The 17,121-nt window shown below is 40.2% G+C and overlaps 1 protein-coding gene across 3 annotated transcripts in view; it reads left to right on the top strand.

Annotated features, from left to right (window-relative positions):
• LOC126470192 (rho guanine nucleotide exchange factor 17) overlaps window positions 1-17,121 on the top strand; it is a 649,655-nt gene that overhangs the window by 591,896 nt on the left and 40,638 nt on the right. For all 3 annotated transcript variants that reach the window (XM_050097851.1, XM_050097852.1, XM_050097850.1), the window contains one exon: window positions 6,466-6,533. In XM_050097851.1, the coding sequence (XP_049953808.1) occupies window positions 6,466-6,533 (68 nt within the window). The remainder of the gene's footprint in view (window positions 1-6,465; window positions 6,534-17,121) is intronic.

Below are 17,121 nucleotides of genomic sequence, written 5' to 3'. Positions count from 1 at the left end.
GGCGAAGATGACATATGGTCCGGAGCGGGCAAGAGTTCCATGCCAGAGGACAACTGATCACGGGAAGCGATCGGCGGCACGTGACCCAGGCAGGCGCCCGGTGGTTGCAGTGACACGTACACTGCGGGTGTCGCCGGCGGGAGAACAGGCGGCGGCAGCGGCGCGTCGCCATTGGGCAAAATGGAAGGCAGCATCGGTAACACCTGGGGCTGAGGCGAGCCAATAGATGGGTCCCCAGGGTGCTGACCGGATGGCACCGTCACTGAAAGCAGACGGGGAGTGGCAGATCCCATGTGACGACAGAGGCGCAGCTGATTGAGATGCTGACTCACCTCACCAGAGGCCCCCACAACCAGATACATAGTGTGGCCGAGGCAGCGAAGAATGCGCCCTTCGAGCCAATGCCGTGAACCTTGATAGTGGTGGTAGTAGACAACGTCGCCTGGGGCAAAAGCAGGTGTCTGCCACTGCACAGGAACCTGATGCACAGGTGGAGCAAAGACATCAAGGTTCGATGAGGGTGACCGTGGAGCAACTCAGCCGGCGAGCGACCATCTCAGGGCTGAGAGCGATACGAGGACAAAAAGAGCAATAACGTGTCCTCCCGAGAATGCGACTCTTTCAACTTCAACATCTGTGACTTGAAAGTCCTGACCAATCGTTCAGCGGCACCGTTTGACTGTGGCGAAAACAGCGTGGACATCAGATGTTGATTACCATTGGCCTTGCAGAATGACTGAAATTCTGCAGACATGAATTGTGGGCCATTGTCAGAAACAATAGTCTGTGGAAGACCTTCAATGCAAAAGATAGCAGATAACGCTTGGATGGTGTCAGATGACGTCATGGAAGACATCCGGACAACAAAAGTAAAAGTACTGAATGAATCTACCACAACCAACCATCGAGCATTCCAGAATGGACCAGCAAAATTGATGTGTAAGCATTGCCAAGGGGAAGTGGCTTTTGGCCATGCAAAGAATTTCCGAAGTGGTGCTGATTGTTGTTCGGCACACACCATGCAAAAAGAGCACATATTCATAATCGCGGCATCGATTCCGAACCAAGTACAGTGCTGACGAGCAAGTTGTTTCGTTCTCACTATACCCCAAAGTCCTTGGTGGAGAAGCTGTAATACAGAGGACTGTAACGAATGTGGGACCACGACCCTGGACTGATCATTATCAGAACGCAACAGCAAAACACCACATCGTACAAAAAGTCTCTCCTGGTGAGCAAAAAAAGGGCAAACCAATGGATCCCCGATCCATGACTTTGACAAGGGCCATTGCGTAGCAACAAAACGCAGAATGGTAGCAAGGACAGGGTCGGCAGCTGTGGCTGTAGCTAGACGACGAAAATCAATCAGAAACGATTCGACCACGTCATCGGTTTCTGAATCAATGAACATGCAAGCAAGTTCGGAGGAATCAAATGCTCTATCCTCAGCAACAGGCAAACGGGACAAGGCATCGGCGTTTCTGTGCTTAGCAGTGGACCAATACAAGATATCGTAGCAGTACTGCGAAAGGAAAATAGACCAGTGAATTAATTTCTGCGCTGTACGTGGAGGTACAAGCTTGGTCGGATGAAAAAGTGATGTCAAAGGTTTGTGGTCTGTGATGATGGTAAAGTGACGACCATACAAGAAATCATGAAACTTTGTAACACCAAATACGAGAGCCAATGCTTCTTTCTCGATCTGTGAATAATTTCTTTGCGCAGACGAGAGCAATTTGGACGCAAATGCAATAGGGTGATCGTGCGAACCATCTTTGTGTGCAAGCACAGCACCAATCCTGAAATCCGATGCATCCACCATCAACAAAAGGGGCTTCCAGGGATCGAATGGCGTAAGGCAAGTATTGGAAAGCAACGCCGATTTCAACTGGCAAAAGGCGCGTTCGCATTCCGTCGTCCAGACAAACGGAACACCTTTACGGCGTAAGCGATGAAGCGGAGCTGAAATGGAAGAGGCATGTGGAACATACTGACGATAACAGTTAATTTTGCCCAGCACACCCTGTAGCTGCTTCAAATTCTGCAGCGAAGGCACGGAGGTGCTCTGGACTGGGATGTATGCCTTGGGCATTCAGTACATGTCCCAGGTAGGGTAAGTCACGAGCAAAAAACACACATTTGTCCTTCCGCAAGCAAAGACCATTTTGTCGCAAGACCTGAAATAATGTTCTGAGATTGGCTAAATGTTCTCCTTCCGTCTTTCCAGAGATCACAATATCGTCCAGATAGTTTGCTGCAGTAGGGACCGACACACAAACAGTTTGTAGATATTGCTGAAACAATGCAGGGGCGGATGCACACCTGAATGGCAGTCATTTGAATTGATACAAACCAAGATGCGTGTTAACCACCAAAACACGCTGGGATTCTTCGTCCACCGGTATTTGCAAGTACGCATCTGCTAGGTCCAACTTCAAAAAATATTTACTCAAAAAATATTTACCCGGGCACAGTTTGTCAAAAGATCTTCTGTGTGGGGTAAAGGAAAAGTTGCAGTCACTAGTTGTGGATTCACTGTTGCCTTGAAGTCCACACAAAGTCTGAATTTTGCAAAAGGTTTTGGCAAAATTACTAAGGGTGATGCCCAGAGAGAAGCCTGCACACATTCAATTACACCTTGTGATTCCAAATTGTGTAACGTTTTTGTGACCCCATCACGCAATGCGTGGGGAACATTGCGCGCTCTGAAAAATTTCGTTTCCACGTTTACTTTCCGTTCCAAATGTGCTTTATAGTTCTTAGCGCAACCAAGGCTCGGTGCAAAAATGTCTGCAAATTCTTCACATAGACGAGAAACACTGTCGGAAGGCACAGTCTGGTTCACTGATAGGACCTGATTTACCATAGACAAGTTAAACAACTGAAATAAATCTAAACCAAACAAGTTCACTGCAGAAGAAGAATGAAGGACATAAAATGACACAAGTTTTGTTTGTCCCTTGTATGTTGCAAGAAGGCTGCACTGTCCTAACACAGGGATCTTGTGACCTGAATAGGTAGTTAACTTAACAGTTGCGGCACGCAATGGAGGTGTGCCCAGCAGTTTGTAAGTGTCTTGATTGATCAGTGAAACTGCAGCCCCAGTATCAAGCTGGAATAGTATCACTTTGCCGTTAATGTCCAAGTCCACAAAAAGTTTATTGCCCTGCTGATGACAAGAGCGACTGTCTCGTGCAACATGAACTGACACTGGTGCAAAATCACTTGCGACTTGACAGGAGTTCCTGCGATGTCAACGCACACTGTTTGTGGGATGAACACAGTCACTGTTAGAGAGAGTGGCACTGGGCGGAGTGGCATGAACTACATGAATTTCCGTGGGCGAAGTGTCGCGAGCCTGAGTATCCTTGGTTCGATTCCGATTCCGGCACGAAGCAAAGGGCCTGGAATAATTTTGAGTTGCCGATCAGAGCTTTTTCTGGCAAACACTCTGAACATGTCCTTTTTTATTACAGTAAAAGAAATAGCTTGGCGTGACGGGCAATTCTCATGCGAATGTCTAGTAGCACACCGCGGGCATGATTTTAGCACTGCATTTGCTTGCCGGCGCGGTACACATGGCTGTGAGCCTGGCGGTAGTGGCATGGTCGGGCACGAGGACTGTTTACTGTTCCGTGCAGCTCACCCGGCGGGCCGGTTAACCTGACACATGGGTGGCGAAGTTTCAAATGATTCCTGAGCAAAGTCAAGTGTGTCCTGCCGATCCAATATGTCCATCACTTGTTGAAGGGAGTGATTGACTAGTTTCAAAATCTGTTCCCGTATATGAACATCAGAAACATTCTGTGCAATTGCATCATGCACCATAGTATCTGAATAAGGGAGTCCACATTGACACTCAAAAGCACAATCCCTAGTAAGGCCTTGCAAGGTTGCAACCCACTCCAGATTAGTCTGACCTGCCGTACGTTTTGTACGAAAGAAGGTATACCGTTTGGCAACTACATTGACTGATTCTTTGAAATATGCATCTAATGCAGACAAAATTTCGTCGTAGGACAGAGTTGCTACGTCGCGTCGGGGAAATAATTTGACTATCACACGGTACCTGTGCACCCCTACGGAGGACAACAAAAAAGGCTGCCGCTCATTACCTTGAATTCTGTAGGCGGTGAGATGGAATCCAAATTGGTGTGACCACTTCGTCCATCTTTCCAGCGCAGCATCAAAAGAACGAAAAGTTGGTGCAACTGCATGTTGTGGCCGCGTTAGCAATGGAGCAGCGGCTGCCGCATCGTTTTGCAGCGCACGTTGACCCTGGATGAGCTGTCCAAGAGCATCCAGTAAGGCCTGTGTCTGCTGATTCAGTAAGCGATAAAATTCGGACAGTACATCTGGAGATGGGGCGAAGCCATTACACAAGTAAATCAGGGCAGTATAGTTACGAATGCGGTATTGGCTCGTCGCCAATGTTGTGGGTTGGCAGGAGAGCCAACACCGTGTTATTAGAGGAAGCCGAAAGCCACGCATTTTAGCTCACGCAGGCTGGCGTGAGGTATGGAACAGGTCAAGGAAATTAAAATTTAGAAAAACGGACATAGCTGGTGGAATACTTAACTTTAATCCATAAATGGTGAACGTCGCTCTTGACTGTACATTATTCACAATATCAATAGTAACTGAACATGGCGCCTTGCTAGGTCATAGCAAATGATGTAGCTGAAGGCTGTGCTAACTATCGTCTCAGCAAATGAGAGCGTATTTTGTCAGTGAACCATCGCTGGCAAAGTCGGTTGTACAACTGGGGTGAGTGCTAGGAAGTCTCTCTAGACCTGCCGTATGGCGGCGCTCGGTCTGTAATCACTGACAGTGGCGACACGCGGGTCCGATGTATACTAACGGACCGTGGCCGATTTAAAGGCTACCACCTAGCAAGTGTGGTGTCTGGTGGTGACACCACAGAAAATGGGGTGGAGCCCCATCCTACTGAAAGATGAACGGAGAGTCCAACAGCATTTGAGGCATCAGCCATTGCTGCAACATGTCCAAGTTGGAATATCGAGTGACATTGTTCTCAGCAAAGAAAAATGGCCTATACAGTTTTTGATGTGGCAAGGCACAAAAAACATTTACCTTTGGGGAATCATACTCAAATTCAATGCATTTGTGTGTATGCTTTGTATCCCAGATTCAACAATTATGCCTATTCACTTTCCCATTAGTGTGAAAAGTGGCTTCATCGCTAAAAATTAAGAGGTCAACAATGCTATCTCCATCCTCATTCAACTGTTGCAACTGCGAACAAAACTCAAAACCCTTGTCCTTGTCATCATCATTGGGCTTCTGCACTAGCTACAATTTGAATGGTTTCATCTACAGCTTCTGTCGTAGGACTTCCCACAGTGTCATTGGAGCCATTTTGAGTTCATGGGATGCACAATGCGCTGATTTCTTTGGACTCCTTATGAATGTTGCTTGTACATGCTCCACATTCACTTCACTCACACTGAGACGTCAGCTTCTCTTTGCCAGGCACAAGCAACCCGTTGTAGCAAATTTGTTGTGCCAGTGGTAAATGGCCTTTCTTGTTGGTGGCTTCTTACTGTACTTGGTTCTAAACATCTATTGTTTTTGTCAAACTCCAACACACAGAAAGCAGAACTCCGCACCTGAACTTGCCATGTTTGTGACTAGCACTGACTATCAGCAGATTACCAAACAACACTGTGGTGGTATACATGAAAAAACTTTCAGGGTTTCTCTTCAAAATGACATATGTATGATATGTGTACAATGTTTGGTTCTTGTGCAATAAATAATTGAAAGTGTTCCTGGACTTTATGTACACCCTGTGTGTGTGTCTATCATAAAGACATGCATATACCACCTCTTATCCCTAAGTTGTCCTATTGTTTACTAATCCCAGTCACTTCTACTGTTACTCTTCCATTGCATTAGCAGAAGTTTTTGTTCTAGTGATAGGTGATAGGTGATATTTCTTGTACCTATTGCTGCAGGCATAATATCCACATTGTGTCAGTCCAGATTTTATCCATCATTAATGCATTCCCGTCTTTACAGATTCATTTAAATATTACCATGATTCTGTTTGTGCCTGAACACTAAACAAGAAAAGTATGCAATATATTATTTACAAAACATTTAATAAGCTAGATGAATATCATCAAATTACTGGAAGAGAACATGGTACCAAAATTATTTGTGATAGTTAAAATCTTTACTAAATAACAAGTTTTGTGTTGCCAATTACATTCTTGCTTATGACCTTTGCCATTACATGTCACAGAATTCATCATAGGATTATGTGTGAGATGATTTTTATCCAACCAGGCCCTTACTTGAGTGCCCTGATATGAAAGAAGATCAATAATTTTATCTCTGTAACTCTTTTCCTTAAAACAGTTTCTAATATCCTAAGAATCTATTCCATTAAATGTAGCAGTCACATATTAACACTGTATTTTTAATGATCTTTTTTTTCAGATACCTGGACAATAGAGTTTTTGTGTCCTTAGCAAATGGAGATATCACAGTGTACACTAGAGACTCAAGTAAGAGACAGTTTTCTTATTTTTCTTTTATTTTAAAGCCTACCATTATAATCTATTACGTAAAATGTTGAGCTAAAGTCAGTATTGATCAAAACACTTTTATTTGCATAAAAAATGAAAATGTTGCAAAAGAGATGAAAGCACACAAAAAACTTGAATATTTCTTGGCATATTGTTGTCACCATGGCCTGACAGCAATACCAGAGCATAAAAGTGTTGTGTTAAACAGCTAACTAGAGCAAACACATTTGGCTAATGCTAGATGTGTATTTTGTTCAAACACATACAAAAATGGTAGAATGTTTTGTATATCCTCCTCATTCCCAGCAAAACAATGTTATGTGATAATACAAAATAAGCAATTTTTCTTAATGCAAAATAAATGTTCAAGGTGAAAAATCATAAACTGTCAGGAACTGATCATTTTGTTTGATTGTATGCTAGTATCTTGACTTTTTACACATAAACTCCAGTTCATGTCATCTTTGATGACTTGAAAGACATTATTTTCAGATTTTGTGAAGAAAACAAAGTAAAACCAGAGTGAAATCAGCAAGAGCTTAATCATAGTAGAAAGTAACTTCTGTGGCCCACTTCTCAATATAATGCACATTGCCTTACCGGGACACTAACTTTTCATTACATCTCTGTTGAGTTGTGCTGTGATGGTAGATGAAATATGCAGTCATAACTGCTGGTAATAACCCAGTCCTCAAGTAAGCCAAATAAGTTGGAGCAGATATTATGCACAAAAAATCTTAGGGGACAACTGCAATTTAAATGTCTACTATGTAACACTGTGAAGATTTCATTGTAAAGTAGGTAGAAAGTCAAGTTGTCAATTGACATTATTCTGCTTTACAATGACACAGAGCTGTATACTGCTATGACAACTTAACATGTGTTTGAAGTATGTGGCTGGGAGTAGTTTGCTCTTTTAAGCCCAGATAAGAGCTACTCCTATACATTAAATAAAGCTCTCTCTTCCTGACTAAGTATACTTTATTTCCAAATATTTACCACTCCTTCTCTCAGCCTCTTCTGTTTTTGTCCCTGACCTACTGTAAAGGAAAACTTGATTCATAGTGTTGTAAGGAAGATTTCAGTAAGTCATTAAATTTCTCATCTTGTTCATTCTGTAAATTTTCTCTGTATAATGTAACTGTGTTAGCATTTACGATTCTGTGAAATTTTACTATTCCAGTTTTAGTGAAATTTATTTAATTGGGATCCTTTATTGCTGATATTTGACCCTCAAGGTGAGGTATAACATTTATTATAGAACCATGTTGATTTCATGCAAGATAATTGGATTAACAAATAAATTATCAATTGGTGTTGCACTGTATCCTATTGCAACTGAGAATTTTGCAGTTAGGGATGAAACTAAGGCTGGACATTAATAACACTAAGTGCCCTTGATCAGAACCAATCTGAATGAAATCAATACTGATATCTCTACATACAGTTATTTCCCAGTAACTTCTACCAACCACACAATTCATATTTGCATTGCTCGAGGCAGAGAGTCAATGTGCAGGCTGGCGAATTGCACTTGCCCATACATCCTCTGAGTGGACAGGTGTCTGCACCTTCAGCAGAATCTGAACAGGCACATGGGTGTGTGGGATTTGCTAGTTATAGGGAGTTTCAATGTTTGGTGCATTATGGCCACTAATGGAAATCATCTGAGATGTACAGGAGTTCCTGCCTGTGGCTGTTGAACAAGCAAGGTACAGCCGTCTACAAGTTCTAGCTTATATCAGCACCAATGACATCTGTCATTTGGGTTCTGAGGCCACCCTTGCTTCATACAGGATGCTGGCAGAAGTGGTGAAGACTGTTGGCCTTGCACAGAGAGTGCAAGCAGAGCTCACAATCTGCAGCATTGTTCCTGGGACTGATAGTGATCCTTTGGTTTGGAGGTGACTCAAGGGTCTTACCCAAAGGTTTTGTCAATTGTGTGATGATCTTGGCTACAGATTTCTGGCCTACTTTATGGGATGGGTAATTTTTGTAGGACTCCCCTTGACTGGTCAGAGGTGCACTACACAAAGGAAGTAGCTACTCATGTAGCAGAGTACTTGTGGAGCGCGTATGGAGGTTTTTTTAGACTAGGTGTCAGTTTGAGGTACTGTGATTAATGCTCACCAATCAAAATGCAGAGAGCAGAATCAGACCATGTACAAAATAAAGACACTTTAACTGTCAAAATTTTATCAGTAAACTGTTGAAGTATTCATAAAAAGGCTGCTGAATTTACTGCCCTTCGAGAAAATTGTTGTGCTCAAATTATTATCAGAGTTGAAAGCTGGCTGAAACCTAAAGTATAAATCTGTGACATATTTAATGAGGTGTGGAATGCATATCAAAAAGACAGAGTAGACACCATAGGAGGAGAAATGTTCATTGCAGTTGACAAAAATATCGTGTCTATCAAGATGAAAACACCCTGATTGTGAAGTTATCTGGATGCTTGTAACAGGTCTGAGTGAACTTAAGTTAATTATCAGATGTTTTTACTGGACACCTGGTTTTATTGTGACAGTTTTAGAATCTTTCAAAGGAAGTCTACGCACAGTAACTCGGTAATTCAGTATTAACTGAAGGTGAGTTTGACACACCATGTATAGACTGGGACATTGATGGTTTCATTTCAGGTGATACAGCCAGGCATTCTTGTGAAGTGCTTTCCAATACATTTTCTGGAAACTGGCTTGAGCAGCTAGTTTGAAGCCTATATGTTATGGAAATTTTTAAATAGTTTTATATAGATTTGACCTCATTGACAGCGTCAGTATAGAGATAGGGATTAGTGATTATGATGTTATCATAACAATGACAGTTACTAAAGTTAATAAATCCATCAAGAAGGCTAGGAAGTATTTTTCATAGAAGGAACATATAAGCATTTGTTAGCAATGCACTTACAAAATGAAAGGACATCATTTAATTTCAGTATGATGGATGTAAAGGAATTATGGGCAAAGTTTAAACAAATTATAAATCATGCCCTGAAGAAGTATGTCCTGGTAATTGGATCTAGGATGGAAAAAACCCATGGTGGTTTAATAGCAAAATTTGGAAATTGCTGAGGAAGCAGAGACTGTTGCACTCTCTGCCCAACAAGCAATGCACAGATGATGATAGGCAAAAGTTAGTAGAAATTTGTGTGTATCTAAGAAGATCAATGCACAAACCTGAGCCATTAGGTGTCACATCCTACTGTTGGTGCATCATTACCATGATACGAGCACCACTTAGGACTAGTTACAGGGTGCTGGGACTGGAGTGGGTGAGGTGGTCAGTTGTTGTGAACTTGTGAGCAAGTGCTCACTTGACGATACCCCAGCAGTTGGCTATTTTTTCCAGCAGACATGTGCAGTAATTGACTATTTCACTCTTCTGACTGTCCTGTTTCATGATGTCATTGGAATTTGAATTAACACCCAGCTTTGTTTGAATGCTGAACTGGTAGGACAATTGCTTGCACATATTTAAACCATACTTCATCCAAGATTACACTGAACAGTATGTCCTTTCTGTTAATTAAAGTTATTTGGGTAAATCTAGACTGAATGTGAAGTGTAGTACTTATGTCCAAACTGGTGAAGGTTGGTTAACTAGAGTAATATTTTTCAGCGTAACTCTAATGTTAAGTTTACTACAGAGAAACTGAGTTGTTTCAGTAGCACATAAATGTCACTACTGTGGCATTTGGTAATATAGTGCCTCCTGTGTGGTTATACATGGTGCCCTTACATTAATAAGCTTACTGCCAGTTTCATTTGCACTTTTGTACCACTGAAGCAACTCAGTTTCTCTCCAGTAAACTTAGCATTAGACCCATTAATTCAGGTGTGTGTTCACAAGCTGAAAAATATTATTCTAGTTAACCAAACTGCACCAGTTTGGACATAACAACAAGAGTTAACATGAAACACCAGTCTTATATAGTACTACACTCCAAATAACTTTAGTTAACAGAAAAGACATACTTTTCAGTTTAATCTTGGATGGTGTATGGTTTAAATATGCACAAGTGGTTGTCCTGGCAGTTCAGCATTCAAATGCAATTTCTATGTGTCGCCAACAAATGCAATCTATTCATGCTGGGTGTTTATACAAATTCCAATGGCACCATGAAACAGGACACCCAACAAAGTGATCCATTACTCAGATTCCACTATTGCACATATCCACTGCACAATCTAGCCAACCACATGTGACAGTAATCATGTCCTTGAGTCAGTACTTGTTTATGAGCTCATGCCAACTCATCACTTCGACTGCTCCAGTTCCAACACACTGCAACCACTGCCAGGTGGCACTCACATTGTGACAACAATTTACCAGCTGAAAGATGTACCACATAACAGCACAAAGCATACTGTAACTACCACTATCATGCCTCAGCAAAGAATCTTGCTGAGAATTTGAGAAACTTCTGGTCCTACATAAAATTGCTAAGCGAGTCAAAGGCTTCTATCAGGTCACTCCCTGATGAGTCTGATGTGGCAATAGAAGACAGCAAAATGCATTCTGAAGTTTTCAATCTTGCCTTTAAGGACACATTTGTGCAGGTGGATTGTACAAACATACTGCCATCTGAATGTCATACAGACTCCCATATAGAGAATATAGTAATGGCCATCCCTGGTGTAGAGAAGCAATTGAAAGAGTTGGAATCATATAAGTTACCAGGGCCTGAATGGAATCCCAGTTTGGCGTTACAAGGAATGCTCTGCTGCATTGGAACCTTGCTTAGATTGCAATTATCACGAATCTCTCATCCAGCACTAAGTACCAAGTGACTGGAAAAATACTCAGGTGACTCATGCATATAAGTAGGGTAAAAGAATGGAACCACAATATTGCAGATCAATATCATTAACATCAGTTTGCAGCAAAATTCTTCAATGTATTCTCAGTTAGAAAATAACAAATTTCTTTGAGATGAAGCATTTCTGTCCACAAATCAGCATGTATTTAGAAAGCATCACTTGTGCAAAACTCAGCTTGCCCTTTTGTTACTTGATATCATGTATGAATAAAGGGCGACAGGCAGATTCCATACGCCTAGATTTCCAAAAAACATTTGGTATGGTGGTCCACTGCAGACTATTAATGAAGGTATGAGCATGTGGAATAGATTCTGATATATGCGAATGGATCAAAGACTTCTTAAGTAATAGAACCCAGTACTTTGTCCTTGACAGTGAGTGTTCATCAGAGAGAAGGGTATCATCAGAAGTGCCACAGGGAAGTATGATAGGACCTTTCTTATTCTCCATAAATATAAATGATCTGACAGACATAGTGAGCAACAATTTGTGTCTGTTTGCTGATAATGCTGTGGTGTGCAGGAAGGTGTCATTGTTGAGTGACTGTCAGAGGATACAAGCAAATTTAGGCAAAATTTCTTGTAATTCTGATGAATGGTAGCTTGCTCTGAGTATAGAAAAAGGTAAGTTAATGTGGCTGAGTAGGAAAAAGCAATCCTGTTATGTTGCAATACAACATTAGTACTGCTTGGTACAGTCATGTCAACTGAAATCTGAGTGTAACATTGCAAAGCAACATGACATGGAATAAGCATGTAAGGATGATAGTAGGTAGTGTTCATAGTCAACTTAAGTTTATTGGTAGAATTTTAGGAATGTGTAGTTCATCTGTAAAGGACACAGCATATGGAACACTAGTGTGACCCATTTTTTAGGACTGCTCAAGTGTTTGGGATTCCAAACAGGTCAAATTAAAGGAATAAATCAAAGCAATTCAAAAGTGGGCAGCCAGATTCATTATCAGTAGGTTTCATCAACATGTGATTACAGAGAAGTTTCATGAACTCAAGTGGGAATCCCTGGAGGGAAGACAATATTCTTTTCAGGGAATGTGGAACACTAGTGCAACCCATTTTTGAGTACTGCTTAAGTGTTTTGGATTCCCACCAATCAGATTAAAGGAAGACATCAAAGCAATTCAGAGGCAGGCTGCTAGATTTGTTACTGATAGGTTCGATCAACACTACAAGTTCCATAGCAAACATCAGTGCAACTTTGTGATCTTAGGCAGCAGTCTGATGTACTGAACCAACCTTTGCATAGGTACACATAAACAGTTTGGCTTGCTGAGCTTTTTTGAGACTGTAACTGTTTTCTAAGTCATTATAGCCTCTGATGATATCTCTAGTGTTGAAGGCAAAATGTTAGGCACAAAAATATGTCTTGGACCATGGTCTAATGCCCACAAAACAAAAACCACCAATATTTCTACTAAGTCTTATTAGTAACAGCTCTAATTGCACAATGAAGTTTAAAACAGTTGTTATTGGGGGTCTTTACACTGTCCAAACCACTGCACAGTGTTTTTCAAAGTCTCCTGAAATGCAGCACTCAAAGAGCTTTTCAGTGCAGTATTCATGTAGGTGTATGACCTGAGATTCTATTCCACTTTTTGTATATATACCAACTCCTCCTATGCCTATGTTAATGTAGTAATTACTTGAGTCCATTTAGGTCCATCTATTCAGTTTCCATGATTTCCAAATCATGTTCAATTATACATTAGATATCTGCAGGAACACTATTAGATTTTTCAGTTTCCTACAGTGATACAAGAAGTCAGTCTTCTTATTTAACAAACTTTTTTATGTTTTGATGGATAAGTCCAAGTGTAGTGTAATTGCTGCTTTTTGTGCTGTCAGATTTGTGTTTTTTTTATTTTCCTCTAATTGTTGCTTCTATATCTACAGTTATTTGACAGTTCTGTATTTCAGAACCACTATTCCTAATAACAGTTTAGTAAGAATATTGGAAATAACAGTGATTTAACTCTGTGCTTTGGTTGCATTGAATGCTTCTGGAAATGAATATTGTAAGTAATCTCTTACTAGAAACATTCAAATGTGTGTTCTGTGACTACAAGAGGGGAGTGACATCATTCAAATGGATGTGCAATCACCTGTTAAACAACTCCTAAGATTCTGCATTTACATGTAGCCCTTGACCCAAGACTTATCATATTGCTCACAGAGTGATACAATTTTCACATTAGTTTGAAGACCCTATCCGGTGGAATGCTGGTGTTATTTCAAATCATATAGTGGAAGATAAGGTCCAATTTGTTAATATCTAAATAAAATTTTCATAATGTACATCATCTATCCTACAATCTACAGGCTACATGACTAATAGGAGTATACACAGACTGCCTCAAAGAACTCATTGTGTAGAGTACACACTGTGTACCACTGTCATCACATGTTGCATCTCTCTCTCTCTCTCTCTCTCTCTCTCTCTCTCCCTCTGTGTGTGTGTGTGTGTGTGTGTGTGTGTGTGTGTGTGTGTGAGAGAGAGAGAGAGAGAGAGAGAGAGAGAGAGAGGGAGAGAGAGAGAGATTTACCAAATGTTTCCTCACTGTTTATGGAGTACATCTCATCAAAGCCCAGTCGAATGGTTGAAGCATACAGCATTTTGAGCCAAGCATATACACATGTGTAAAAATGATAATTCCCAACACATGTGAAGCCGGCCGGGCAGTTCTAGGCGCTTCAGTCTGGAACCGCGCAGCTGCTACGGTCGCAGGTTTGAATCCTGCCTTGGGCATGGATGTGTGTGATGTCCTTAGGTTAGTTAGGTTTAAGTAGTTCTAAGTTCTAGGGGACTGATGACCTCAGATGTTAAGCCCCATAGTGCTCAGAACCATTGGAACCATTTTGAACCAACACGTGTGAAATCAACTACAAGTAGCAATAAACACTTTCTTCCTGCACAGGTACCTCCACCATTTAAGTTTCTAAGCAATTAAGAAAATATCAAGACCTATGACTTTTAGTGAAATTTCTGCTGCATTGTGTAGCTGCAGAATAAAAATTGAAATAATTTATGCATTTTTGTGAATTTCTTTTATGTTTTTTTACAACTGGAAACATGTTTCTTTAAAACTATGGTTTTTGTGTGTAGCTAAGAAGATCCACACTTCATATGGTCCTATTATCTTTTAGTGCATAAAATATGGTGAATGAAACCTACCACTATTCTCTTAGATGAAGTGCTGAGGGTGGGAGACAGATATAACGGCTGCTAAATCTTTCAATGGAATGGTCCTACCCGATATGTTGAGACATACCTTGAAAATTTTTTATACGGAATGAATACACCAAAAGAAAGACCCTGCCAGAATTTTAGCTCCTAAGACACCCTCAAGCATTAAAAAAAAAAAAAAAATTTGAAAATTTCCAAATTCATAGCTCACCAGGTGGCTGGAGAAGTTCAATTGGTTCAAATGGCTCTAAACACTATGAGACTTAACATCTGAGGTCATCAGTCCCTTAGACTTAGAACTACTTAAACCTAATTAACCTAAGGACGTCACACACATCCATGCCTGAGGCAGAATTCGAACCTGCGACCGTAGCAGCAGCGCGGTTCTGGACTGAAGCATCTAGAACCGCTCGGCCACAGCGGCCAGTGCTGGAGAAGTGTATATCTCTCTCAGAGCTGTAACAGATTGTGTATGCCCAACATGGCAGGGGCATATCCGTGGTTGACAGTGCATCTATAAACAGATAACATGACTCAGCACAGTCATAATTTGTAAAACAAATTTCAGATTTCATTGATAGTTTCTCTGAAACAATTCTCCACAGTTACCGTTCACTCATATTTTCAACTCATTTAATATCCAAAATAATTACCAGATGCCTTTGCAGTAGGATAAGTGTTAATGATGGAGATAAAACCAAATTAATATTCACTGTGTTTAATACATAACATTAAGTAGTGTGCAAACTCACTTTTTCTTCATAAAATATGACTGTGAACTGCATAAATAGAAGAAAGACTTAAAAAAAGCTATAAATACATGCCAAAATGAAATTCACAAAACTGTGAAAGAAAAACTGTCTGAAATATTTACTGTACTGGGTAGCCACAAAGTCCCATTATCTACCATTATTATAGTATATAGACCACCAACTTAAATAATTAACAAGAACAAAGTTCTTTGGAGGAGATTTCTTGAGATATAAACCATGTAGAGCTGCTATTGAGAGGAACTGCACTGTTAACAATGGAGATCTGACACATGGTCCTCTGAATCATAACTAAGATGAAAATTTCTGATTTCAAGACATATTTCACCTGCTTAGATTCAAGAAATCATACAGTACAGAAGGTCACAAAGAATGAAATTACTTCCATAAAAACTGCAGAGGAGATGCTGTTAATTTGTAGCTGATGTGAAGAGGGAGCTTGCTGTTATCCTCACATCTGCTATGTATAATACTGATTAGTCAGGTTTCGTGATAGAACTGCAACTAAATAATACTTTACCATTTCACAGAAAAAAAACAAAGACAATTGTGGACACATTCATATACAACAATGACAGTGATAAGTATGAGTTAATTACTGTTTCTGCAGCTTTAGATCTGTCTTCAGGGACCTCAAGGTATATTAGGACCAAAACTAGGAAAGGACTGTTTAGTGGCAAAAATCTTATAATCGACCTATCAATACCTGGAGCAATAGGAAAGAATAATTTCACAATATTGGGAAAAGGATAAATTGCTACTCACCATAAAGATGAGCCAGTGACCTGCAGACAGACACAATGAAAAAACTGTTAAACATTATAGCTTTTGGCCAAAGCCTTCTTCATAAGAGAGAAGAACACACACACACACACATTCACACAAGCAAGCATACCTCAAGTACACATTACTGCTACTACTGGCATCTCTGACCAGAATGCCATTGGCATCCTAATATTGTTTATATTCCAACCTGGAGTGTCCATTGTTTGAAAGAATAATTTTTAACATTTCATTTGAAGCAGTTTCTAACCAGTTGCAGATATTAATTCATTATTTTTATTAGACTCTTGCCATCTGCATACAATACCTCTGTCTTTAAGGAGGACAATGAAAAAACAGTTGTTGTAATTCAGCTTCCACCCAGCACAAACAGTGTGACTCTCAAAATAGAATTTTTTTGACTGTGGAAAACATTTTTAAAGAAACTGTTGCACAATATAATTTCCGACAGCTTCATTTGAGATTTATCAGGAGAACAGTATTCTTAAATTGCCGTCATTTGTGCACCATCAGTTTGCACCATCATGTTTTACAAATTTCTTTAAGTATGCCCACTGAGCAGCCTAGTAACCAGAGCAACAACCAGGATTGTTTCTATACTCCACCACAATTCTGTCTAAATAAAAATAGTAATTACTGTGAAGTGCCAGAAAATTTTAATTTTTCTTTCATCAAGTATGCCTGGTGTAGAGAAAATGTTTGTTTTCATCATTCAAAAAAGGTATTGCTTTATTGTGTTGAGTATGGGTAGTAAAAAAGGAACTCATTGTTACTAATATATGCATTATTCAGAAATTATCATAAGAACAGTGCTCCACAAATTGTTATAAAATGTTGTATGTGTAAGAAATATTTCATCATGATTGACGGAAATTGTAATATAACATCAAACACACACTACATTGATTTATTTTCTTCTGCTAGTCACCTTTGTAAGAACTACATATGCAGCAGTTTAGCCATCAATATGAACTGCCTTATATTTGAAAC

This window comes from Schistocerca serialis, chromosome 3 (genome assembly GCF_023864345.2).
Source record: "Schistocerca serialis cubense isolate TAMUIC-IGC-003099 chromosome 3, iqSchSeri2.2, whole genome shotgun sequence".
In the NCBI taxonomy this organism is placed as follows: domain Eukaryota; kingdom Metazoa; phylum Arthropoda; class Insecta; order Orthoptera; family Acrididae; genus Schistocerca; species Schistocerca serialis.
The sequence above is the reverse complement of the archived record's forward strand: the minus strand, read 5'-3'. Positions and strand labels throughout refer to the sequence as shown.